Source organism: Petaurus breviceps, unplaced genomic scaffold (genome assembly GCF_028583685.1).
Source record: "Petaurus breviceps papuanus isolate PSGF00001 unplaced genomic scaffold, PetGlider_PUasm1.0 37, whole genome shotgun sequence".
In the NCBI taxonomy this organism is placed as follows: domain Eukaryota; kingdom Metazoa; phylum Chordata; class Mammalia; order Diprotodontia; family Petauridae; genus Petaurus; species Petaurus breviceps.
Window position 1 is genome coordinate 26,875,367 of NW_027186296.1, and position 27,766 is coordinate 26,903,132.

The following is a 27,766-nucleotide window of genomic DNA, read 5'->3' on the forward strand; positions in this document are numbered from 1 at the left end:
AGCATTTCCAACAGGAAAAAAAAAGGCAAATCAGAGTTCTTTATCAGTGTGACACCACACAAAATGTGAAAACTGTGCTCTGTGGAAGGGTCTCTTATATCATCAGGGGTGTGGAGTGGGGCAACAGGGAATCCTTCTCTTTTAGTCTCTCTCTGTGGTGCTTCATCTCTAGACCAGCTTCCATAAACAACAGAGGAATATGAGGGAGTATAGACAGGGACAGAGGTATACATACACCTTTCAAAGCTGGTTTTCTTGTTTAAGCCCAGAAAGCCAAGCTTTTGCTCTCTCTTCCTTCTTTGCATGTTCCTTGGGAAATTTCCAAATTATGGCAGTTTCTTCCACCTGGAAAGAGTCCTAACCAAGAGGCTCCTTGGAGGTAATTTTGTATTTGGGAAAAGACAGTGAAGAAAGTAAAGAAAGCAGGTGTTTTCTTATGTGACTTGGAAGTCAGGCAAGTAGGGATGTGTGTGGGTGCGTGCGTGTGTGTCTGTGTGTTTTACCATCCTCTATGCCCTAAAACTTTTCAGTTAGTTTTACACCAAATAAACTCAACTCTCCTAGTAAGACAGTGTCAGAGAAGGGAACATAATCAGATTCTTAGAGGTAGTTAGGTAGATAACTATACTTGGGGGTCAGGGGAGGGGGAGCAAGGTTTCCCCTCCTAGTCTTCCCTTTGATGTCATGTGAGAACAGGGATATGAAGGAGACAGACTGTAGTGGAAAGAGCTTAGACTTGGCATTTGACGATCTGAGGTCAAATCTAGTCTCAGCTTCTTACTCCCTTTGTCACCATACACTTTAAATTATCTGTAAAATGAGGAGTTTGAACTAGCTCTCTCAACGACCCTTCTAGCTCCAATCTGATAAAAAATGACAAATCTCCAATAATCCTAGTGCCCCGCATCATCCTTCAAAGTAATCACAGCATTTAATACCAATACATGAATGCAACCTGAAGTCATTCACCAGATATTTATGGAGAACCTACTGTGTGCAAAGTACTGTGCATAATGCCCATGAGAGTTACAGAGAGGACATGGGTCACTGTCCCCAGGTTTGAGGCACTGACAGTCCAGCAAAAGTATGAAATGCAAAGCCATGAGTTCCAAGTACCAACAGATTAGTGTAGACAATAATGTTAGCAACAAATAGAGAGATGAGAAATCACTTTGGACCAGGATAGTCAGGGCTGGAAGTATCTAGTAGGTACTATTTGAAGTAGACTTTGAAGAATGGCTAGTATTTAAGTGGAGAGAAAAGAGTAAGGAAGGTATTTTAAACGAGGAGAATGGCATGAACCAAGGCACAGAGGTGGGAAACATTGAAATCAGTTTGACTAGAACAGTGTTCATATAGAGAAATGGTGGAAGATTGTATCAGGGAGATTGTATAAGACCTTGACTACCAGGCTAAAGAGTTTGGACTTTATTGTGTAGGCAGTGAGGTACAATTAAAGGTCTTGATTAAGCATGAGAGAATCACAGAAATGTAGAAATTCAAGCACTGAATTTCTCTCTGACACATAAAATATTGGATTTAGTTCTCTTAATTAATTAACCAGCCACAGTAGGTAAGATTCCTGCTAAATCCCACCCAGAGTGAACTATGCTTTGTAAATCAGATCAGTAGCACAGAATGATATGATGATCAAAGCTTTTCCAGATTTTCTTGTCAAGCAGCTCTCACTGTTCTTATCCCAGCTATCTTGGTTTCTGAAAAAAAAGTTGTTTAATGTATCTTAATATCTGGTACGTTTACTACAAGTCTTCCTGAACAGAAGCCAGTTTTCTTGGGTGCTCTGCAAAGAGCCGAAGGCACTTTCAAAAATAATTTACTAAGTTTCTATTCTTAATAACCAAAGAACTAGGAGTATTTTCTACCGAGTAATAACATAGTAAAAGTGAGACCTCTTATTCATCTTATATAATGTGGTCTAAGCCTGGAATTGTCTTTAGTATGTTACAGGATCACAAAATATTAGAGCTTCCAAGGGCCATAGAGATCTTCTAGTTCAAACTCCTGATTTTACAGAGAAGGATACTAAGAGCCTGAGTTTTAAGAGACTTTCTCAAGGTTACATATAACAGAGCCAGAAATTGAACCAGGGCCTCTGAATACAATTCCAGTGCTCTGTCAGTGACATTATCAATAAGTTAATCAGGAAGCATATTGAACACTTACTATATGCTAAGCACTGGGCATACAAAGATTAATGAAAACAGTCCTTTCCTTCAAGCAGTTTACATCCTAGCCAGGGGACATAACAGGTATGTGTGTGCATATGTGCATGTATACATATATATACACACACGTGTGTATACATACCTGTATGTACATACATACATAGAAAATGGATACAAAATAGATGACAGGTGACTTATTTGGGAAGATACTAGCAGCTCAGTGAATCAGAAATGACTTCATCTAAAAGGAGGTGCTTGAACCAAACATTGAAGGAAACTAGCGATTCTAAGCAAATCATTGCTCATTTGTTGCTTTTCATAGTAGTGTGAAGAGAGTGTTTCTAGACATGGACATGGGAGATATCTGGGGCAAAAGCATAAAGGTAGGAGATGGGATGGCAAGTATGAAGAATGGCAAGGAGGCCAGTTTAACTAGACCACAATGAATGTACAGGGGAGTGATGTTCATTAAAGCTGAAAAAGGTAGATTGGGACCAGGTTATGAAGAGTTTTAAATGTCAAACAGTTTATATTTGACCCTGGAAATAATAGACAGCTACTGGAGATTTTTTGTGTGTGTGGAGGAGAGTTATGTGGTCAAGTTTGTGCCTTACAAAAATAAGGTTGGCGGCTATTGAAGGATGGATAAGGAAGCGATTCGAGACCACTTCATGGGGTGATTGCAATTGTCCAGGCAAAAGATAATGAGGACCTTACCTGTGGTGGTGGTGGTTGTGTGAATGGAGAGAAAGGGATAGGCACTTTTGGACTACTTGATTGATTTTCTATATTTCTGTATTGATGCCGCAATTGGTAATTGCAGGTTTGAGTTGATTTGGAGAAGAGTTGTTACTAATGTAGTTATTTACAAATTTCTTTAAGGAGTCAAGGGCAGAAGCAAGACTATAATGATAGACTTCAGCACCAATGTTTGAGAGTGTAGAGATGGGATGGAATGTAGTAGGCTACCCACTCCAGAGTTGGGTGGAATTTTCCTCCCTGGAGTTCATGTTGTTGTTTAGTCATTTTCAGTCATCACCAACTCTCCATGACATCATTTGGGGTTTTCTTAGCAAAGGTACTGGAATGGTTTGCCATTTCCTTCTCCAGCTCATTTTACAATTGAGGAAACTGAGGCAAATAGGCTTAAGTCACACAGTGTCTGAGGCTGGATTTGACTTCAGTTCTTCCTGATTCCAGGCTCAGTTTATGTATAGTCATTTAAATCCCCAGTTACCTGGAAAAACAGGAGTTACAGAATATGTGCTGTCTCTTGCATATAAAGATTGCATTATTCAGCCATCTTCATTGATAGACTTTCATAGTACTACTGTACTCATGTGCAAAGTACTTTTTTGTCTGTTATTTCATTTGATCCTCAAAACAACCTTGTGAAATAGTAGAGAAAGCATTCTCTCCATTTTACAGATGAGGCAATTAAGACCTGGAGAGGTCAAGTAACAAAGTCCAGTATCACATAGTTAATTGTTGGTAGCAGAACTAGAACCCAGGGTTCTTTACTCCTACCATGTTTCCCCGATAATAAGACACTGTCTTATTATTTTTTTTTTTTGGAAAGAAAAACACCAGAGGGCTTATTTTCAGGGGAGGGCTTATGTTGTCCTGCCTCAGCTCTCCTCTGCAGCACTGCTCTCAATGGCGCCAGCAAGCAAATCACTGGGAAAGAACAGAATGACACGCTCACTGCTGCAGCTCTGATTGGATGCAGCTTGGAGCGCGGCGTGCGTTTCACGGGGGGGGGGGGGAGGGGGCATACAGGGGGTACCCTCCAGTAGCAATCTCAATAGGGCTTATTTTCGGGGGAGGGCTTATGTTTAGAGGAATCTTACACAGTAAGGGAGGGCTTATTTTCGGGATAGGTCTTATTATCAGGGAAACACAGTAGTGAAGTATTTGGCCTCCCATTCTAGTCAGCCTCCTCCTTGAGGTGTTTCTTCATGAGTAAAGATGAACCATCCATATATACTTTCTCACCTTGTTCCCTCAGTAACCAGCACCTTGCACCTTGAGATGGCTAATCTGTCTGGTTTATGAACTTCACACAAATGAATTGAATTGGTCATTTGTATTGAAACTCACATAGGGTGTGACCTTACTCTTCTTGCTCCTACTCTAATTGATTGAGTAGTAAAAGACCAGCTTAGTCCGGAGTAAGTCCAATAACCACGCTCTGTGCTGTTTTATAGGTTATGTTGTTTTTACACTAGCATTCAATTCCCTCAAGTCCTTATTGAACTCTGAGTCTGATGATCATTTTATCTGAATAAACCACCTCTTCACCTTGTGACACTTGGAGACAAAGAGTAACAAAGACACTCCCCTAAGACTTGTTTGGCATGATTAATTCAGAAACTGTTGCTAATAATTTGAGATGTTTAAATTTCATGTGTTTAGTTAGAATTTGATGTAAGTAAATTAAAACCCAAAGTTCATCCAAGAACAGATTGTCTGAGAAAGGGACAGCGGACTGGCTGGGGAGGTAGCGGGGGGGCAGGTAGAGGGGCAGGCAGAGAGACATATGAAAATAAGAATAATTGCAAAAGTGAAAAGAAAAGATTTACAAAGTTTAGCCCTGCACTTCCCACTCCTACCTCCCAAAGCCCTATACACAATATATGTCTGAAGGGCCTGCAGTTCCAGTGTCTGCCTTAGGTTGGATTAAACAAAACTCAATTCCATTCCTTGAAAGCCAATGGAAAGGGGGTGGGATGTAACAGAATGAGCCCTAGATTTGGACTCTGAAAACCTGAGTCCTGGCCCTAGATCTGCTGCTCATTAGCTGTATTAAGTAGGTGTCTTGTTTGAAACTCCATGTCCTCATTTAGAATAAATAGGGATAACAGTCTTGCTTTATCTATTTCACAGATCTATTGGGAAATAAGGTGTAGAAAGTGCCCTGCAGATCTTCAAAAATCACATTAATATAAGCTAGGATTGTTAGTCACAGTTGCTAGAGCTGCAAGGGACCTTGGGAGTCATCTAGTTCAGCTTCCTCGTATTACCAATGAGGAAACCCAAGGTGAGAGAGGAGGAGAAAGCTGACCAACATCACACTGCTTTAAAGAGGAAAGCCAGGGTTTGGCTAGGTGGTGCAGTAAATAGAGCACTGGCCCTGGAGTCAGGAGGATCTGAGTTCAAATCCAGCCTCAGACACTTAACACTAACTAGCTGTGTGACCTTGGGCAAATCACTTAACCCCAATTGCCCTGCCCTCCCCCCTCCAAAAAAAATTTTTTTTTAAAAGCCAGGATTGGGAATTCTTTGTACTCCATGACAGTGACACCTTATATACATTGCAAGGAATCACAGTAGATCATTATTGATTACTGTTTGTATAGAATCTTAGAGCCTCCGTTTACCAGACCAGATTTTCAGGAAAAAAAATTTTTTTAATGATTCCATTTTCTTAAGAGAATCTCTTATTTTAGAGAGCAGCTACTTGAAATCATGTCATTAAACTTCATCTCAGTTTTCTGACTGCAAAGCTCTCATTGTTACTTTAAATATAAGTCCATAGTCCTTTCCTTTAATGAGCTATTTGGGATTGCATGTCCATAATTTATTACTGCAATTGCTTTTTGATCATGTTTGTAAGTCAAATAGGAATGCTCAAATGGACACAGAAATAGTTTATGTCTATATTCTGTTTTTAAAAGATACTTTGTTAATTGATAAAGAAAAATACATTTTATATCTTACCTCAAGTTTTATATTTAAAATTTCCTTACTCAGCTACCAAAGTGTACACATAATTAATTATGAAATGTTATCTGGTCATTAGGAATATCTCTCTTCTTTCAACTTGCAACAAATATATGGATGATGTGAATATAATGGCCACTTTGCTATCCAGCTCATGAATGTTTTGTTCAACTGAAATGAAATACAATGTCTTCTAATTTACCTTAGTATGTCTGAGATAACAAATATATGCTAGTATTCTGTTTATCTTTTGCTTTCTTAAATGTGACTAGATTAACCTGTAACAAGGTTATAGTTAGAACAATTATTTTAAAAATGAATAAATTAGGCATAATTTATTATTCTCTTTAATTATACTCTCAGTATCCTCTTTATTATACTCTTTAATTATAATCTCAGATTATTAGAATAATTGGTTTTGCCTTTTTAGATCTTTTCAAAAGAGAAATTTAGTTAAGTGCTTTTTTTATTTACTATATATGATATATTTTCTAAATCAGAATTGTAGTAAGTTTGCGAGGATTTTAGAACAGTGTGTTTTTATTATAATGAGATATTGGGATTATTCAAAGGCTTTAAAATCTGGCATTTATCCCAAAGATATGAATAATATATTCCTTCCTTTCAGTCCTTTTTTTCTTTCACTTTTGTGTGCTTTTCCTCTGTATATCTTTCACCTTTTTTCTGATTTTGTAATTTTTCTCCTTTTTTTCAGTCCTTCCTTAATTTTTCTTTCATTTTGCTAGAGTTGGAGAACAAATTACCACTTAGCAGAGAGTTGAATTTTTGCAGTGACATTTTTTAAAAATCAGCCAGTATATTTTTGGGTAGAATATTTTAGATCTGTCAACAACCAATACAATGCAAAACATCTACCACTTTTTAAAGCTTTTTTGCATCCAACTTTTCACACTACTTTATTAATATTTATTGAGCTTAGTAATATATCCTTGTTTCCTTTCAGTGCATCATAAAGATCTCTGAGTTAATTTGGTGTTTTGGGGATTTTTTTGTTTGTTTCTGTTTTTTTCTTTAAACAGGTGCTAGCCAGTGGTCCAGACCTGGAGGCCAACCCCCCTCATCTCCAAACTATGAAAATTCTCTCCACTCCCTGGTAAGAGCCACTTTAAAAAAAAAAAACAGCACTTTTATCTAAAAGTTTGGAGTTCATTTTAGTTAGTATAAACCTTGCATATCAATGAAGAAAACAGTAGGGTAGCATTACAAGTGAATTCTTTGCTAACAAATGGTCTAGTTCAGTTAAACAACATAAGAAACACTGGGTGTGTCTTTTGCCATCTGTTCTTTGGACATCAGACTTCTGGGCTTAAGACATCTGGTGTTAAAATACTGTTATGAGATTCCCATATCTTTGACAAACCCAGAGCTGAGTCCTGGGTGCACTTCCATGTCTACAAATAAGAGAAGGGGATGCAACAAAGAACAATCCACAATTTTGAATCTTACTGGTTTTTTTTAAAATATGTTTGTACATGTGAGGAAACCATGTGCTTTGTGCATTGCATTCCATTCCTATTCCAGTATCAAACTATATAAATGTTTCCTATGTGATGTTAACTTTTTGTCATAGGAACATATTCTTGCACACTTCCCAGAAAAGAATATATAATATATTTATGTTACAAGTAAAATATAAAGCAACACGGAAGAATTCAGGATTATTCTTGTATGCACTGAATGTATAGAGCTGGTGGTAGGTTGTTAAGAACATTTGTTTTTTCTATGTGTATATTCATTATATAGGATTAGAAAAAGAAACATGTAATGTAATATTGAGCTAGGCTTTGGGTATCTGTTGATATTTCTAGTTTCCAAATATAAAATTTCTTTTTTCTGTGACTAACAGAAATTTTTAACCAAACAAAAAATTTCATCTTTTCCCACATTTTGTAATCAAATGTAAACAATATGAACAATTTATAATTCTAACCTTATAACTCAGAATTAAGCATTTAGCCTTCTCATACCTTAATACAAGCAGATCTCTATATTAACTTAACTAACATTTTATGCTGACACGCACATCAGCTATTTCCTCATCTCTTTTTGGAATTAATCTTAACCTGTGCTTTGCTTCCTGTTCTGTCTTGACTTTGCCAGAAAAATCGAGTTGAGCAGCAACTTCACGAGCATTTGCAAGATGCAATGTCCTTCTTAAAGGATGTCTGTGAGGTACTATTTCTCTTTAGATGGTGCCTTTTTGTGTTACAGTTAATTCCACTCACCAATACCACTTTAAATCTTCAATTCGTACAAATTACAAAGTCTTTTAAGCTCAAACATTTTACCATTTCATTTTCTATAGATTTACAAGAGTAGCCTTTTTCTTTTGTGTTCAAGAGAATGATTTTTTTTAAGTGGGACCTACTGACATATGCTTTTGATTTTGAATTTTCTAATGTGTGAATCTATATACAGACACACCAATGCATTTGTTTCCTCTGGTTTGTCAAACACCCAAGCTTGGATGTGTGTACAATGCTATGTATGCATTATTCATTTCCAACTAAACAACTAGACCTTGGTTGATTTGGGGATCCTCCGCTTGTGCTTCTTCCCCAAATTACCACCTTTCCAAAGGGTCAACATTTAGAAGTTATCCCTCCCCCCCACTCTTTCTTTTATCAGTAAGACTATAATTAAGTATCTGATACAGTAATCTGTGATATGCCATAGTGCTGAAAGCATTAACCTTACAGTAGATTCATTTTGAGAAGCCACTGTTCCTGATGTGGCATTCAGTTAACATCATCTCCAGATAGCTTTTCTTTTCCTGTTGATTTATAGTGCCAGTAGCTGCTTTTGAAGCCACCCTGATATTGCATTTCACTTGCTGTTTTCCATGTATCCCAAAGTAGAGAACATAGTGGTATAATGAATTTAACAGATGGACCAACAGTGACCTCCATGTTCCTTTTCAATCTCCACAGCAGTCTCGAATGGAGGATCGCTTAGACAGACTGGATGATGCTATCCATGTGCTACGGAATCATGCTGTGGGACCTTCTACCAGCCTTCCTGCTGGCCATGGAGATATACATAGTTTATTGGGACCATCCCATAATGCATCACTTGGAAGCCTCAATTCTAACTATGGAGGATCAAGCCTTGTCACAAGCAGTAGATCAGCATCAATGGTAACTGTCTCCATAGTTTTTTGAAATACTAAAACACAAAATGCTCAGTGTCTTTCATTATTGTATCAATATAATAGAGCCTTGTGATGGACTCAAATTTAAGTGCATTTCTGGTAACCCCAAGCTTTTACATAATGATCATTTTTCTCCAAATTTTTGCCAAAGGTTAAGGAAAAGCAGCAGGTGCAGTTATTGGCCATCAGTTGGTATCCAGTTGAAGGGATTTTTCCCCTTTTCCTTTCTGAAAGGTAGTTGAGGAGTGCCTTGAAGGGCAACCTTTATAGACTTTGGCTTGGTCATTGGCCCATAAAATCCTGCTGTGACCATGTGCAGAAAGCAGAGAGTTTCTGCACAGAGCATTTTAGCTTATACATGCATTTTTTCCAGATGTGTAATAATTGGCAGAATAGTTTTTCTCCTTGAAATAGCGGATAGGGAGTCTGAATAGGAAAAGCAGTCAAGAAAGACTGAATTTCAAGTGTTCTGGTCTGGAAAAGCTGTTTATTATAATTTGGAACTAGTCTTCAATAGCAGATGCTGACTGAAGCCTGGAAGAAAGCGACTGGAATGTGAAACCCTCGTTTGTGCAGGCCCAAATTTAAACTTTTTTTTCCAAATGAAAAAAAACAAAGGGGCGGGGTGAAAGGGGAGGTGGGTTGAACACAGCTGTAGTGTAAGTAACAATGGAGAGGAAACAATTTTAAATTAATCCCCAAGAAGAATAAAATAATTCAATCCATCTTTTCAAAAACATGGGAATTGTTCTGAGAGGGAAAGACATGGGATTATAGGGCTGTGCACATCAAAAATGTATGCTCAATGTCTTATATTACTCTTTCTCCAAAATATTTTTTAAAGAAAAGAAGCTCTTTTTGAACCTGCTTACTTAACTATTGCCATGTGTTTGCATGTTTATGGCATGGTTTTTAAGGTTCATTGCATGCTGTGAAATATTCGCTTATAAAACAGATTCCTAGCTGCAAGCCATGTGATCAAGGCTAAAACTCACCTATCATCAAAATAATTAGGTGCCCCAATTGCTGAAGGCTTGTGTTCTGTAAAATAGGATTGGTTCCAGATTTTCACATCCACATGTAAGATATTCGTTTATATTCCTTTCAGAGCCACTGTAGTAAACATCAAACAAGGCTGCTAGGTTTCCTATGAACAGCATTTTCAGCAACATAGCCAACTTTGGGTACTTGAATAACTTTGTACCCATTTTTAAAAGTGAATCAGGTTGTAAAAAAAAAAAAATCTCCAGAATAGTTAGGTGCTTTAAAAAAAAAATGTGTTGATACTACTATTCAGGAATGCTATTTAAACATTCTCTTAGGGAGCTGTATAGTGATATTGATAATCAGACATAGAGAATGCTAAATTGATTATTATAATGGGAAACTATTGCTTCTTCCCTTGAAAGATAGACAAGAAGAAAACACATTCTACAGAAGTCATGAGACTGAGTCTGCACCAGACCTTGTGCCAGTATATCAGTGGGATCTGTGCATCAACTCTTTTCTTAACCTCTTAATCACTTCTTTCTCTCCTCCATCTCAGTTTAAATTGCAAGTCTACTTCTATTTTGACTTCACTGTTATTTGCATTTTGAATCTAGGAGTGTTTCTACATCTCAGGTTCCTCCCTCCTGACTTGTTGCTGAGGTGCCTCTTGTCCACTATCTTTGTATCTTTGGATTATCTCTGCCTGATCAGGTAGACATGCTTTAACAGGAAAAAGAATTTCTCAAAGATCCTAATATGCAGGAACCCTTTGAAGAACCTGATACATCCTCCAGAAATCCTCATTAGCTACTTTGTAACACTAAAAGTTACTGGTAAAAAGAGTAGCTTTCAAGTCATCTTGAACAGTCAATGGACTTCTAAAACCTGAAGTGAGCCAGGATTAGATTGTGGAACAGCACAAGACAAAAGAACCTATAGGCTCTGCAGTGGTTGGAAGCAATTCAGAATTCAGTCTTATGCCACTGAGTATAATTCTTAGAGCACAGAAGGATGGGGAAAATAAGTGAACTAACTTTCATGTTACCCTACTGGGACTCAAACCATACCAAATCTCGAAGGTCCTGTGATAGATATTTTCATTGCCTGGCTTTCACCAAAGAGATCAAAGCTCCAAGATGAAAAGTTGACAACATCCAGGTAGTGGCCATGACTCAAGGCCCCAACAGGGAAATTAACTTCATAACCTTGGGTCTTTTTGGTGCACGGTCTCAGTTGAAAAAGGACTAGAGTGAAATTAAGATCAAATTCTGCCTGATGTTCTCTGAGAGCAGGCTGAGGCATGCTTCTGGGAAAGATCTGGAGGCTAGGAAGACTGCTGCCTTGGCGCTCTCTCATCCATGATAGAGGACTTCCGTCAGCACAGCTGGGAATCCTGCACTTTGCATACACACTTGGTACCCACCCATATGGAATAAACTCTTTCCAAATGTTTGGAGCAATGTCTGTGTGTATGTGTGTGTTTAATGCTTGGAGTGTATCACTATAACCACTGCCAGCCATCCCCAAAAGTAGCCTTCCTGGTTTGTTTCTTTCCATCCTCCAACTTCCAAACACTACAACTGTATTGGGAATAAGTTAATATGTTGATTCTACATTGTAGAATTAGTCTTCATTATCAGCTGGACCCTGACTTGTCTCATGTTAAAGTTTTCTCTGTTTCTAATTTCTCAGCACAGGTGAGATAGAAGGAAGAGTTGTTTTGTTTCCCTTCCACTCCCCACCCCCAATAGTACAAAAAAATATATATATTAAATAAGAGAGATTATGGTCTAGCCTTAATTTACTAACAGTTTGTTTGTGACATAGAGCCTGTGCAAGAAGCTTCTTAAGGAACATTTGGTTTTTATTATTTCATTCATTTATTTTCTAAACCAAGTAGAGTCATTTTGATTGAGTTAAAATACCATTTGTACAATGTCACAGAACATCCAAACCATTCTTTGCCGTTGCTGTAGTTTTGTTTACATGAATACATTGTTGGAAATCTCATTCACTGTAATTTCTACATTTTCCATAACCTAAAGCTGATATAAAACTGATTCATAGCATCTTACTAGTGAATTAAGAAGTAAGTGAAGTGCTTCAAACCCATTTTTGGGAAAGGCAGAGGTATCAAACACACATTATCCCTGTCTCTTACTTCCTCCACAATCTTTTTGTCTCCTTAATTTTGATAGATAATTTGAAGGTTTAAGTGACTTTGTTTGGGGTAGACTGGAATGATAGGGGGGTGGAATTAAATGATACTTGATGTCATTACAAAAGAACTATAAACAGCTTGCCATCTCGAACTTAAATTATTTCTGATGTTTTTATTGTAGAGCAATATTTTTATGTGAACAGGAACTTGTTTGTTATACAAGGTCATTTGTTGAATCAAATTCTTTGTCGTTTGTAGACTAAGGATTGTTTCAGTGGTCATAGGAATAGCTACTTTACAGTTCTATTAACTTGTGAAGTGTAGAGTGGAAATAGTCCTAGATTTGGAGTGAGAGGACCTAGACTGTAGTCATTTCAGTTCACTGGACCTCAAGTTTCATGTAGATCATGAGGGACGACAGAATGTCTAGTCAGAATTTGTGTTCAAATCTCAGCTCTTCTGATTTACTAGTTATGTGACTGAGAGAATCTTTCCTCTCTCTGGGCCTCAGTTTCCTCCTTTGAGAAATGTTTGGGCTGGATTAGATAATTTCTGAGGTCCCTTCCAGTTCTATTATCTTATGATCTCTTTAAGGTCTGTTCTGTATAATCGACTAAAGCAAATATTCTTGGCATTTGGAAATGCTGTCTCCCTGTTTGGGGAAATAATTATTTGGTATCTAAAAGCGGAGATCTTTCAGTCGTTCAAAAATATATATTTAAGTAGTCTAGCATCAGAATACTTGAAATTTTTTGCTATTGTTTCAAGATTCTTGGGCGTTATAGTTTAGCAATAAATGAAGCTTCATGCGCTGAAGAGTTTTAATCTGAGATGCCTTATTCACTTAACAGACACTTGAACAAAAATTAAATTTCCCTGAAAGCTGATGCTTTTGGAAAAAGAAACTAGGAAATGAGTAATTTTAACTCCTTTTTTTAGATGATTAGTGTAACCATCCATGGTTTAATTTTTAATATTTGCTCAATTTTTGAGCCAGGTTTTAAAATCCCAGTTTACTTCATTTCCTTTCTCCTTTGGAATTTTATGGTCTTGTGTTTCTCAATATTTGCTTCAGGAAAATGTTATAAAAATCCAAGACTTATCAAATTAGTATTTGGCATTGAAAGACTATTGTGTTTAATATGGCATTTAAAGCTTTAAATTGGCAAAAAAAAATGCTTTGGGAAAACATTGAAATAAATTAGACTGGGTTCCTTTTTCTTGCTTATTTATTTTAATGATAAAGACTTAAAATGAGCTGCTTGAAAAGGAAGTTTGAGGTTAAAGGCAAAACTGGAGATTAGTAATAACCTTATTTGATCTAGTCCATTCCAGAGGTCCCAGAAATACTAGGTGTTTGCCTGCAACATGTGCTTGATGCCTTGGTTCAAGTCTTTCTTTAGTTTAAAGATAGACTACTACTCTGTCTTCAACATGAAGTCCTCTGACATCTGTCACTTGTTCCCAACAGTGGTATGATTTCATTTTCAATATGGTGTGTAGGAGATTAAGAGCGTTTATATTTATAGGAGCTTAGTTCTTATTTTCTTCCATATTCTTTTTTTTTTTATGGTTGTTAATGATACTGGATAACATTTCTTCCTGAGTTCTTTTTTGCTTTCGATGTTCACTGTACTAGGGGGAATTTAACCCATATTCATTCCTGTGGACTCTTTTTTTGTTTTTTACTTTTGCTTTTTGTCCCTTAGAGCAATGGATAGAAACACAATATTCCCACATAGAAGCAAAATGGTCCCAGGTTATCTCTTATTATTTAAAAGTACCTCACTTAGTCATTGAAAAATGCAAGCCAAAGCTAATTGATCTAAATCTGTTAGAAAACTGCCTTTTTCTTAACTTTAGATCAAGTTGCATAAGGGTCAATGTGAATAAACATTTTTAAACAAGATAGACTGTATAAGTCTCAGATATATTATCTCTTATGGGGAAAAAAAACCTGAAAGCAGTTTTTACTCTGTATCCTTAGAATGGTCTTTTAGTAATGCATATTGGCTTTGTATACTACAGAAATTCTTTCCACACAGTTTATGCAACTTCTGAGAATACCTCTACAAGTTTACTTTTCCTAGGCAATATCTATAAGCAGAAAAATTGTGGTTTATTTTCATTAAGCTTACATAATTTTTAAATGATTTTTAAAGTTTGTTCCTACTTTTAAAAAAGTTTTACCTTTTTTGTAATTTAAAACCATCTTATGATTTGAAAACATTTTTATGTTGCTGCCAAGAAATTGCTAAGAAAACATGATTAAAGTGATTTTTAAGGTAGGAGTTATATATTCATAGTAATCAACAGAATGTAGATAAGAGTCCTAACCAAAAAAAAAAAAAAACAACCCTCTTCAGATAAAGCAGAATAGTTTTAAAGTGAACAATACAAACTATTCTTTAATCAATATATGGATTAATACTAATTAATTAAAATAAGTATTCAGTATGTAGTATAATTTGGACAAATGGGCTTCATGGGATTCAGAATCTGAAGGGGATTCACACAGTACTTTTGGGTTTGTACCCTAATCCACCATCCTCTAATTCATCAGCTAATTAGATTTAACATTTTCCATTGTGGATACTAAAGCCATTGGTCAAATTAAATGAAAACAAGTCCCTCTGTGAGTGCTCCAGCAAAAGTATGGCAGTGGATGGGGGTGGGGACAGAAGAGTAATGAGAATTTTAGAATGCAAGATGATGTCATTTTCTAGGATGGAGCTTTTATTCTGAAATGAGGACCTCCATGATTATTGAAATTTGGAGGATGGCAGGGGGAGCAGTTCACCCTCCCCAGCTACTCTCCCAATAGCAGCTTGTCAGCTGTATGCTAACAAGATGAACAATTAAAACTCCATCCTATCTGGCTGGCCCCAGGGCCCCTGACTCAGACAAAGGACTGTTTGTACACCTGTTGTGTATGTGGACAGAGCCATTTGAATGCAGCTCTGCAGATTAAAGGGAGGACTTCGGAATAGAGAGTGAGCAAGGGTTAAAAAGGGATTGTAAGGACTGTGAAAGTTATATTCTCCAGAAAACATAAGAGGGCCATTTGCAAGGGGAATCAGGTTACAAAGAGAAAGTTTCTGCTAACTTCATTAAGATGAGAAACTCCAGACTTCAAACTCTGAAACTAGTCTGAGGATTTTATAGAAAGTTTATATTTTTGCTCTATGTGCCAATAAATGAAAATGCCTTCATTTGGAAGTCAATAATTTATATTAGCATGATAAAATACTTAGTTAAAATATGCAGTGGAGAGGTCCTTGTTTGTTGGCTAGATTTTTTTTAAAAGCCTTAGAAGCTGAAGACAAATCTCCGGTTAGGATGATCATCATCTGCTGGCCGTCCTAGGGCTCAACCACTTTAAAAAGCAAAAGAACACCACGTTTATAAGTCTAGCTTCAGAAAAGCAATGAAAATTGAAATCAATAGCGTGAGGAATTTGGCAGATGAAGCTTGACTTGGTAGGCAAAATATAAGTTGTTGCTTTCCATTGTTCTCTTAATTTATCCAGTTTAAATAGCTAACAACTAAAATCACATGTATGAGATTAAAAATGGAAATGCTAAAAAGATTGAAAAGTTAACTGAAATTTGATATTACCATCATGTGCAGCTTTTAAATTAACATATATTGCTAAAAATGCAGGAAAACTTGTAGTTTTAATCTCATATTAGCTTAATTCATGCTACTTTATTTGCAGAAGAGTAAAAAAACTATATTTTAGTTCACTTGCCATTAATTATTTTAACGTGAAGATTCAACATTATTTCAGTAACTAAAATGATTTAACTTATAATTAAGTAAGCATTAACATGAGAAGAAAGTCAGACTCAAGATTGATTTTATTTGCAGCCTATTTTCTGAATCATTCAAAACTGCCGTGTTGTTCCTTAGATCTAAGCCTAAGGTTTGTTACTGAAGAAGTGGAAAATTGTGTGGTCTTTTCCCTGTTTTTTTTTTTTAATTAATGTATGGACATCTTCTGGTTTATATCACCTTTGTTTCCCACTATATCTTTCTCTCCCTTTCTCAGTGAACTGTCCCTTATAACATGGAAGAAAAAAGAAGAAAAAAAAAGTTTAGCAAAATTAACCATTACCTCAGATAAGTCTAGCATTATACACAGTGTTCTATACCCAAAGCCCCTCCCTATACAAAAGGTGGGAAATACATTCTTAGGTCTTTTCTTTGGAGCCAAGTTGGTACCATAGGTTTTTAAGCATGGTGTTTTGAGTCAACTTGCCCCTGAAGAGATCGGTTCTCTTTGTCTCTAATTTGCAAGAAGTTACCCTATTTTAAGAACAAGCATAATCAATATACCTTCTAAGGCAGAGTTCTGTGAATCATGCAAAAATATCTCTTCCTTCCTCCTTATAAATTTCACAAATAGTTTTTCATTTTTAAGCTTTACTTCCCCACTCACTCAATTTTGGTCATGTAAAGCCTATATGTCAATTTCATAAGATTTATGAGGAAAGAAGGGCAGATTTGGGAGCTCTTTCAGAAGAGAAGTTTACTGTAGAGTTATGAAATTATGTACTAGTTTAGAAAATATATGTAATTAACTCTTGGTTATCTACTCCCAATAAAAAAGAGTAGTAACACAAGCAATCCTGAACCAGGTATAATCTTGAAATCATCTGAATCTAGTTATGAGAGATATTAAATGATTGGGAATGAGATGAAGATGCACAGCAACATATTTAAAAAATAAATAACTTAGAGGTGGGAGAAGGATGTTTGCTTCTCTTAAGTGCAATAGAATGTTTAGTGTAATATTCACCAAGTATTTAGGTAGCTGGACCTAAACTCAGGAAGTGCTGGACCTAGAGTTAGAAAGATCTGACTTAAACTCCAGTCTTAGACACTTTATGGCCCTAGGCAAATCACATGACTGCTACCTGCCTCAGTTTCCTCATATTTAAAATGGGAAATAATACCTCCTCTTAGGTTTGATGTGGAGCTGGCATGAGATAATATTTGTAAAACACTCTGCAAACTTTAAAGCACTATATAATTGTTATTAATGCAATATATCTAGTCCTCTGCAGAATGCTCAGTGACTGGCCTAAAACCTTGCTTTTAGTTCCTTTCTTACTTCTGTTTTGGCTCATGGGAAACCATGTATATTAAACAAAGGATAAACTTGCATAAGGGCATTTATCTCTCTCTGGGTAAAACCCATACTAAGACATGAAAGATAAAAGCTATATTAATTACTCAAGAGGGATTCAAAGCTCAGCAGTTTACTAGGATTGAAGGATTTATTGAAAAACAGTGGTTCTCATGTGTAACTCTGGGCAATAAACCTATTTAATTAAAGGCTTAATCTTCTAGTTGACATGTTTGCTACTGTTCCACTAAAAAGCTTCATCTGTAGCCAGTTTTAATAAGAATACAATAATAGACAATTGCATGGGCTTGGCTAGCCTGACTTTGATGGCCATTTTTGGTCAACTTCTACTTGCATTCTTTTGATTAAAGATCAGAATTAACAGTTTGGTATTTTATGTATTCTAAAACCTTTTGCACTAAATTATCTGCAATTATTGATTAGTCTTTGCCGTTCTTTTAAAAAAAATTGAAGGACAATCTGGGGAAAATATGAGAAACAATGAAAATATGTACATTTAGCAAAAGTTTATACATATTTATGCTTCAGGGTAGGCACATATGTTATAAATTATTTTAAATGCCATAGCTTTCTAAGGAATTAAATGTATTAATTAAAATCAGCATAATTTTGAATTTACTTGTGGAGAAAAACCCTAGACTAAGAATTGGAAGTACTATAGAAATGTGAGCCATCATTATTCAATACTGAATTTGCAGTCAGAAGTACTAGGTTCAAATCCTGGCTCTTTACCATGGGCAAGTCACCAAACCTCTCTGGGCCTCAGCCTCCTTCTCTATAAAATGAAGAGGTTGGACTAGATGACCTGTAAAGTCCCTCTAAGATCTTATGATTTATTATTATTTTCTACTGAGTATTGTTTTTTGCTTTTTGGAGGGGGGAAGGCAGGGCAGTTGGGGTTAAGTGACTTGCCCAAGGTCACATGGCTAGTAAATGTTAAGTGTCTGAAGTGGGATTTGAGCTCAGGCCCTCCTGACTCCAAGGCCAGTTCTCTATTCTCTGTGCCACCTAGCTGACCCTATTGGGGATTTTTTAATTAAGGTTTTATTTTTGAATTAACAGAAATCTATTTTCTATTTCCCTACCCATCCCTACTCTATTTGGGTACAAGTAGGGGGAAATCCCTTGTAACAAAAATTCATAGTCAGCAAAAACAGATTCCCTTGATATACATTTGAAAAATACATGTCTTATTTCTTCCCCTATGTTCATCACCTCTTTTAAGAAGTGGGTCATTTTGATCATATTTCTTAAAATTTCAAAAAATTTTTCATCTTTATAGCATTTTTGTTACTGTATAAATTGTTCTGAAGACTTATATGAGCTTATGCAAAGTGAATTGAGCAAAACCAGGAGAACGTTGTTCACAGTAACAGCAATATTGTACGATGTGTATGGTGTGAATGACTTCGCTATTCTCAGCAATACAGAGATCCAAGAAAATTCTGAAGGCCTTTTTATGAAAAATGCTATCCATCTCCAGAGAAAGAACTGATGGAGATAGAAGCATACTTTTTTTAAACCTTCTTTTTCGCTCTGTTTTCTTTCACAACATGGCTAATATGAACATTTTTTTTTGTACAACTGTACATATATAATCTGTATCAAATTACTTGCCTTCTCCAAGAGCAGGGAAGGGAAAGAATTTGGAATTCAGAATTTAGAAAAACTAATGTTAAAAATTGTTGTTACATGTAATTGGAAAAAAATATTAAAATGTTTAAAGTTTTCTCTGCTTCTGCTTATTTCCGTTTATAAAAGTTTTTAAAAATGTTCTTTTTTATAACTGATGTAGTTATTCTTCTGGTTCTGCTCACTTCAGTTGGCATCAGTTCATACAGATTTTTCCTTATCTCTTTGAAATCATCTATTTGCTCATTTCTTACAGCTCTTAGTTTTCTATAACATTCATATAACACAGTTTTTTCAGCCACTTCCTGTTGGTGGGCATCCCTAAGTTTCTAGTTTGCCACTATAAAAGAGCTGCTATAAATTTTTTTTTATACCTAGAACCTGTTCCTCAATCTATTTTAGATATAGACTTATTAAAAGCCAGGTTCATTCAGGTCTTGAGTTATTTTATTTATTCCTAAATCACCTATGTTTTTGTGTTTTGATACCATACAAAGTATTGGGTTCTCCAAGTTAAAATACATAGTAACAGAGCAGGGTATTTGGGTTAAAGAGGTCTGGAGAAATGAGAATTATTAAAGGTAGGAATTTCCCTCTCTGTGTTAAAAAGTTGCAGAGTGTGTTAGTCCTTCAAGGCTTGATACAGTTATATAAGATAGCTTCCAGTGGAAATGGGTCCTAGATATTTCCAAACCACTTGCCATTAGTAGAGAACATGAGCTTATACCCAGAAATGATACACTTCAACTGAGCAAAAAGAGGAAACATTCTAATGGAATACTATTCTGCTATAAGAAATGATGAACAACAGGTGGACTTCAGCAAAGTCTGGAAAGACTTATATGAACTGATACTGAGTGAAGTGAGCAGAACCAGGAGAACATTGTACACAGTAATAGTCACCGTGTTTGATGACTGACTTTGATAGACTTAGCTCTTCTCAGCATTGCAAGGACCTAAAACTGTTCCAAAAGGCTCATGATGGAAAATGCCACCTACATCCAGAAAAAGAAATATGGAGTCTGAATGGAGATCAAAGCAGACCATTTTCTTTTTTTGTTTTGTTTTATATTTTTTCTTTCTCACGGTTACTCCCATCAGTTCTAACTCTTCTATACAATATAACTAATGTGAAAATATGTTTAATAATAAGGTATATGTAGAGCCTATATTGGATTGCATGCCATCTTAGGGAGGGGGAGAAAATGTAAAACTTATGGACATGAATGTTGAAAACTAAAAATAAACCAAAAAATGGAAATATTCATAAAATTCATGGGAATTTATTGCCTCCTCCCCCTCCCCCCAAAAAAAGTTGAGTTGGGATTTAAATATTTTGCTCATTTTTTGTGTTGTCATGGGAAAAAAAAAAGTCTATTGGCCAGTATTTTGGTGTTGACCCTTTCTAAACTTAGCTAGACTGGTTCTTGCAATGCAGATATAGTTTCTGAATTGCCAGTTCTGAACTGAAATCCTTTCCAGCTTCTCCATAGGACTTGCCAAGAGATGCACATCATGGACATATCTTTTAAGAATTTAGGGTTACTTCACCACAGCAAGGCATCAGATTTGAAATGTTTTGGAAGTAGAAAAGTCACATAGAAGAATTCATTAAAGATATGAACACCCAGAAAAGGCATGAATTATCTAAACACTGTCTTGGTATCTCAAAAGTATTAAAGGAGTCAGTGGAAGGTCTCCTGTGTGTCAGGTGGATTCCCTAAAGAGGATTAATGGAAGAAGGGGATAAGCATTGCATAGAATGTAGAAGTCATGGAGGACCTGTGAACCACATCAGTGGAGGAAGTCACAAGGAAATAGATGCATCAGTGTTTCAAAGCAAGGTTGACTTTAATGAGATTTTATTTGGATTAGCCACAAGTCACATAAGTAAAAACAGAATAAAATGGAGAACTACTTTATTCTTCAAGGCATGTAATAGAGACCTGATTAGGATTATGCCATTAGATTTGATTCTCTTTTCTCTAGAACTCAAAGTGCTACCCATCAAATAAATGAATCCAGAATGGGCCAGCAGATTAATCCATTGGGAGAAACCCCTTTGCCCTCGGAAGGGCATGATAGTAATATCTCCTGTATCTGATTGAATGATTTAGGTAAAAAATTTTGTTTTAGTTCAATTTAAAAGGCAACATAACTATGAGGACACATTTAATACACCCACAAAACAGAAAATATTGCTTTAAAATGTCTAGTTTTATGTGACTCATACCTGCCTCTCTGCTAAATGGAATTAAAGTGTTTTGGTCCTGAATCTACTGATAGAAATTTCTTTCTTTGCTCTAGGTTGGAACTCATCGGGAAGACTCCGTCAACCTTAATGGCAATCATTCAGTCCTGTCCAGTACCGTCCCTGCTTCAAGCACAGACTTGAATCACAAAACACAAGAAAATTACAGGGGTAAAAATTTGATCCACTGTTATGTTTTCATTAATAATGTAGCCAGAGTGCTTGCAATATTTGTCTTTAGTGGTCTCCAAATCAAAGTCCTTTCTGGGTTGTACCCTAGGAAATCAGGAAAGTGAAGAGCAGACCCACAAGGCACTGATTTGGATGTGCCAAGCACTAATGTCCAGTTTATAAGGTTGTAGTGTATTCTCAATGGCCAAGAGAGCCATGTTTAATATCCCCTCAGCCAAGCAACCACTTCCTTGTCCACTCTCAATCTCACCACACCTTTCTCTCCTTTACTTATACCCTTGACTGAAGCTGAAAATACAAGTCCCTTAGGAACAAAGAGGAGGATTTTCCTGAATGTGTTGGATGACATCAGTATGAGTGGGAACCTTCTAGCATCTGAATGATGATAATTGACGTACAAGCAGTTAGAATTAAAACCTAAACAAGTAAAATGGTAGTGTTCTCAGGTACACTGAGCACTCTGCTGTCTACTTTAGTGTATTAGTCTTACTTTCCTTTCCCTAGCAGGACTCAGCTAAGCACTTTGTGGAAATACATTACTTTTTCATCCTCACCTCCAATTGCAATTTAGCATGCTCGACTTTATTTTTTATTGAGTGAAGCCTGAAATTATCTGTTTACTTATAATAATAGAAAAACTCCTTTCTTACTATCAGGGTCAGGTGTATTCTTTTTAACATGAATGTAATAGAATTTTCTCTGGAGCTGATGGACAGGGATGGTCAAAAAAAAAAGACTAGTGTGATTTTGGTGTGTGTTTTTAGACTTATCCTGCTGTGAGCATGATCTTTCCCACCCCCACCATTTCTCCATGATGAACAGTACTCAGAACTAGGAAAGGTCATTAAGCACTAAGAGAGATCTCCTTGTGGTTTTTAGTTCTAATTCAGAACTGAGACAACCCATTTATAGTGGAGTAGCTCTTAGTATTATTTTCTGTCTCTTTTAAATCATCAGGTGGCCTGCAGACTCAGTCTGGAGCTGTTGGTCCAACAGAAATCAAGTCTGAAAACAAGGAAAAGGATGAAAATCTCCATGAACCTCCCTCATCTGATGACATGAAATCAGATGATGAATCCTCTCAAAAAGATATAAAGGTTTCATCTCGAGGCAGAACAAGGTATTTGTCAGCAACCTGATATTAAATCTTAGAACCATTGACTGTTTTAGTTTGGCCACAAGTAAAAGTAATGGCAAAATTAAATACTGTCATCATTCAGTAAGTACTTACTCTGTGCCTACTACAAGGATAGGGAAACTGTGGCTCAAGGCCACATGTGGCTTTCTAAGTCCTTGGGTTTAGCCTTTTGCCAGAGTCCAAGTTTTACAGAACAAATCCTTTTATTAATGTGATTAGTTCTGTGAATTTTAGATTCAGTCAAAGGGCCATACTTAAGGACCTAGAGAGCCGCATGTGACCTTGAGGCCATAGGTTCCCCATCCTTGCCTGGCCTACTATATCCCTAGTACTGTGCTCTGTTAGACACTATGGAGGGAAGAATGTTGTGTTGGTATGAAAGAGTTATGTCACAATCCTAACCTTCAAGAAGCTTCTGGTCTGATTAGAGAGATACTTAACATTGCTGAAGCAGAGAAGATAACCTAGTTCCTTGCACAAGTAGGTGCTTACTAAATTTTTTTTTAATTGAATGACATATCCTTAAGTACTAAATCGCATCATATAGACTGTTTTTTTAAAGGGTCTATAATAAAGGCTAGGTAAGAGCTCAGTGTATACTTGATTTATCAGAAATAGTTTCACAAAGCTTTAAAGTACAGGTAAGAATTTGAATGGTTAAAGAATAATTACTGACTCCTTTGCAGATTCTATGTAATACACACATTCATAGTACACACACATATTTACGTGTGTGTATTATTTTCCTTTGTTTTACAAGAATGTGGTACTGAGAATTATTATAATCCATGTATATGTTGTGGCTGGAAAAGCAAATGTATCTTTTCCATGTTCCAGACATTCATAGACTTCCCTTTGGTTTGTTATGGCAGTTGCTGTTTATAAAACTTGGCATTATTTGTACTGGCACTTGTCACTTCTGCTAAAGGAAGAATGGGATAATAAAACATCACACTATCATTTCACTTCATAGAAGAGGTTCATCTGTTGTTGGGTTGGACCAATTGACCTTTCTAATCAAGATCTCTCACAACCCTGGTACTTTACTCTTCTGTGCCATTTTGATTCTTTTTTTATTATCTCTTTGGGAATGACACTTTTAGTCAAGTAAAGGAAATTTGGATTCCATGCTGATTCCAAAAATATTAAAGAAATTTCCATGATTTGTGAATTAACAAGAATTGAGTCCCCTCTCTGTAGCTGGCACCACAGATATCAGTAGATGCTTAAAGGGCAGGTGGGAAATCCCAGTTCCTTGAAGATGGGATTTCTGTATCCCAAGGACAAGTTGTGTATAGCATTTGATTTTTCTAACAAGTCAGTCAGATGTTCAAAGTAGGCTATCCAGAAGAATGACACTGAAGATTTATAGGTCATACACTAATGATAAATCATTTTTTTTCTGCAGTACAAAAAAAAAGCACAATAGCCTGTCAACCTTCTCCATCTATACCTTCACTCTGCTCCCCACCCCCACCATGTAGTAAACAAAATGAGATAACTGGGTTAGTTATTTCTCTTTTGATTTTGTAGCAGTACTAATGAAGATGAAGATTTGAACCCAGAGCAGAAGGTGGAGAGGGAGAAGGAAAGGAGGATGGCTAACAATGCCAGGGAACGCTTGCGTGTGCGGGATATTAATGAGGCATTCAAAGAACTAGGAAGAATGTGTCAGCTTCACTTAAAGAGTGAAAAACCCCAAACAAAGCTCCTTATTCTTCACCAGGCCGTGGCAGTCATCCTCAGTCTAGAACAGCAAGTCCGAGGTAAGTGGCTTCCCCACTGGCAAAAAATATAGCTGTTCTAACTCATGAAGGAAGATTTGTTTTTGTTTGTTTGTTTGCTGTGTCTCCTTAGACACAAGATTTAGGCAGTGTTCACCTTAAGAACTCTGTTGACTTTCTGGCACTCAGTAGATGCTTAATGATGGATGATTGCTTTCTAAATAGAGTCACTACCTATGGATGTGCAGCCTCATTCACAGGGAATGAACATCCTCACTTAGCTCACTTTTCTTGCTCTTTGTTGACTCTCGTCTGACCCCCCTAGATACTAGCCTGCCTAGATTTGTTGCCTTCCAGTACTTCCCTGTCTTAGATGACATCTCTGGACTTAAATTCACTCCAACAAGACCTACAATAAATACCTGATACTTCCATTCCTCTCCACTGTTTTGATACCCAACCTGTTTCCTGACCAAGCCAGATCTCATCAGGCTACTTAGACCCCTAGTTTTGCTTGGTCTTCCAACTACCTTGAATTTGCTTGGCTAATGTGCCAAGCACACATTTCCTTCTCATGGTCAGAAGTACACATTCTTCAGGTATGCTTGCTGCCCATTAATTGTTTTCCCACCCCAGACTTACTCTACGCCCTTAAGTTATACAACTCCATCAATCAGTACAACATTTTTTTTTAGTATCTGTCCATATGCCTTCATCCTAACACAATTGGGTGCACATGACCTTTTATATAAGACTTCCTTTAATGGGCCTTTCTGAAAAACTACTGAACTTGACTTGAATTAACTAGGCATGGTATTTTATTGTAGCTTGCACCTGTGGGAGGGGAAGATACACTTCACCAAATGAGGTAGATTGCCAATAATGAATCATGGGAGGTTTTCCATGACCCCAATGTGCCACAAGTATCTGATATTTGTCTTTAACGCCATATGGAACAAACCAAGTGCCCTCATTTCGGGCTTTGCAGAGGTTGGACCAGATAATCTGTTATCTCTTACCTTTCTAGCTCTAAAATTCTGTGATTCTGAGAGTACTCTCAATTCCGATCAATAGTTAGAGGACAAGGCAAATGATCTTTGAAGAGAAGAAACCCCATTTGGGAAGGACTTAGTATCTGGTTCAAGTCACCACTGGTTATCAAAGCCTTAAACATATCTGCTTCATTCAACAAAAAAAATGTTTTTGAAGACCTGCTATGGGAAGAGCCCTGTTGTAAGTGGTAGGAAGCTATATAATTTTGATAAGATACAGTCTTTGCCCTCTTGGAGTTTATAGTCTAGTAGAAAAAAATTGACTAAAATCCCATTAGACTTAGGAAACCCTGTTTTTTTACATGACTTCATGATGACATGTTATCCAGAAATTAAAAACAGAAGAGCAAATTCCCTGTTTAAAAGAAAAAAAAGCGAACAAGAAGACAGAAGGGCCCTCTGCTAAGTTCTCATTTCTATGCAGGGTGCTGGTCATTTCACAGAAATCTCCAAAGTCCTATCAACAAGGTTAATTGCATTAGGCTTGCAGTGAGTGGCTAAGAGATCTGGAAAAGACCAACTCCATGGGGTTGTTGCCATTGTATCAGAGAAGAATCCTGAGTACTATGATTTTAAGCCCTGCCCCTTTACCACAACAGCACTGTGTGGGGCCAATTATAAAACATCCACCATACCCACCCTCCAAAAGTCATAGGAAAACTGGTCCATGCATGATCTTTGTTATTGACCTTTTGCCAACAAATGGTTATTTTGGCGGTATTCAGCTTGTTTACCACAGTAGACCACTTCATCTGTGGTAAACATTCAACTTTCTGTTGCATCATCTGGTTGGTTTGCTTTTGCTTTGCCCAAGTCCTCTCCTTCAACACAGTGACTTCTTGGCCCAGAATTTGCTTGGAATAACTGAGACCTATTAGATCAAGGCTTCTTAATCTTTTTTGCTTCATGGACCCCTTCCCAGAAAAAAAAAAAGTTTATAAATGCATAAAAGAAAAGACATAAGATTGCAAAGGTAACCAATTCTATTGAGATATGATTCTGAAAATATTTTTTAATTAATTCATGTATCCCAGGTTAAGAATCCCTGTGTTAGTTAGAGGTTTATATCAAGCTAGCCACAAGATTTCATTTCTAAAATAGAAGCCGAATTTTTTGGGTGAGCCTGACCACAGCTTAATTCACATGGGTTTTTTTCATACTCTGGAGTTTTCACATATGGGGTTCTCTTAAAATGAGGCACATTTGCATGTACTTCTGCAGTTAACATCCCTGTCAAAAAAAAAATCCCCAAGAGAACTAATTTCCTATTTTGATTTAGTTTTTCTTCTTTCTCTTTGTAAATCAGTCACTTTCCCTTCCTTCTCCTCCTTCGCTCATATATACACACTATATTTCCTAGTTATTCAATCCTCCTTAACTATTCATAGCCACTTTGTGTGTTAGAAACATGAGAAAATGCTACTCATCTCCCTCCTTTGCCTCCAGTTCAAGAACAGCAATTGAAGTAGTTCTTTCCACAGTTATATCAAAGAAAAGTCACAGGGTATGCCCCAGCTCCCTGCCTCCCTTGAGAGCATGTCGCTTAACTTCGAGGGTTAAAATCCTCAGGATTTTTTTCATCGCCTTGGGGCTGGCTGAGTGGTCTGTCTGTTACTATAAAGCATTTTCTAAGCTGATGGAATTCCAGGCTGAGCCCAGATGTCTCCCAGGTACAGATGGTGTCAGCACTCATATCAATTCAGTGCACTACATCTCTGCAGGACGCTCAGGGGGTTACAGCCACTCACAGTGGCAGCTCAGACATTCATTCCCAGAGTAGTAGGGTGGATTAGGTTTGAGGTGTTGGTACAGATCAAAGCAATCCCTAGAAGACTCTCTTTTTCAGAAGTAACAGAATAGAGACTAGACAAAATATTTGGACAGTGGGAGGCATGGATCTAGCTTTTCATTTGAACTCACATTTTGGGGATAGAGCTGGTGTTCACTGGGATCTACATTTGTGATTTTGTTCAAAGTGATGTACAGTTACATGAACATCAAGAACTCCAGTAAAGAATGGCGGTTTTGTGTCCAAGAATTATGGCATATGGTTTGTCGTTTTTTGTTTAATAATGAAGGCTCTTCCTTCCCCCCCTCTCCCCTGCCCTGTTACAGAGAGGAACCTGAACCCCAAAGCAGCCTGCCTTAAGAGAAGGGAAGAAGAAAAAGTTTCTGCCGTATCGGCAGAGCCACCAACCACACTGCCAGGAACCCATCCTGGGCTTAGTGAAACTACCAACCCTATGGGTCATATGTAAACACCGGCCAGGTAGGTGTGAGGTAGAAGCTTGCAAAGGGGTTTGATGGGGAGAAGAGCAGGGAAGTAAAGGGTTATGCTGCCTGGGCAAACAAACTGATTTACTTCTCCCTAGGTGAGAACCTAAGAATGGAAT

At 37.0% G+C, this 27,766-nt stretch overlaps 1 protein-coding gene across 7 annotated transcripts in view; it reads left to right on the plus strand.

Moving 5' to 3' along the window:
- Positions 1-27,766, plus strand: part of TCF12 (transcription factor 12) — a 430,344-nt gene that overhangs the window by 397,974 nt on the left and 4,604 nt on the right. For 3 of the 7 annotated variants that reach the window (XM_069098130.1, XM_069098131.1, XM_069098135.1), the window contains 7 exons: positions 6,950-7,023; positions 8,031-8,102; positions 8,861-9,067; positions 21,324-21,438; positions 22,417-22,579; positions 24,131-24,363; positions 27,489-27,642. In XM_069098130.1, the coding sequence (XP_068954231.1) occupies positions 6,950-7,023; positions 8,031-8,102; positions 8,861-9,067; positions 21,324-21,438; positions 22,417-22,579; positions 24,131-24,363; positions 27,489-27,631 (1,007 nt within the window). In that variant the 3' untranslated portion in view covers positions 27,632-27,642. The remainder of the gene's footprint in view (positions 1-6,949; positions 7,024-8,030; positions 8,103-8,860; positions 9,068-21,323; positions 21,439-22,416; positions 22,580-24,130; positions 24,364-27,488; positions 27,643-27,766) is intronic. The other 4 variants (XM_069098133.1, XM_069098136.1, XM_069098132.1 and 1 more) reach the window with 3 other exon arrangements.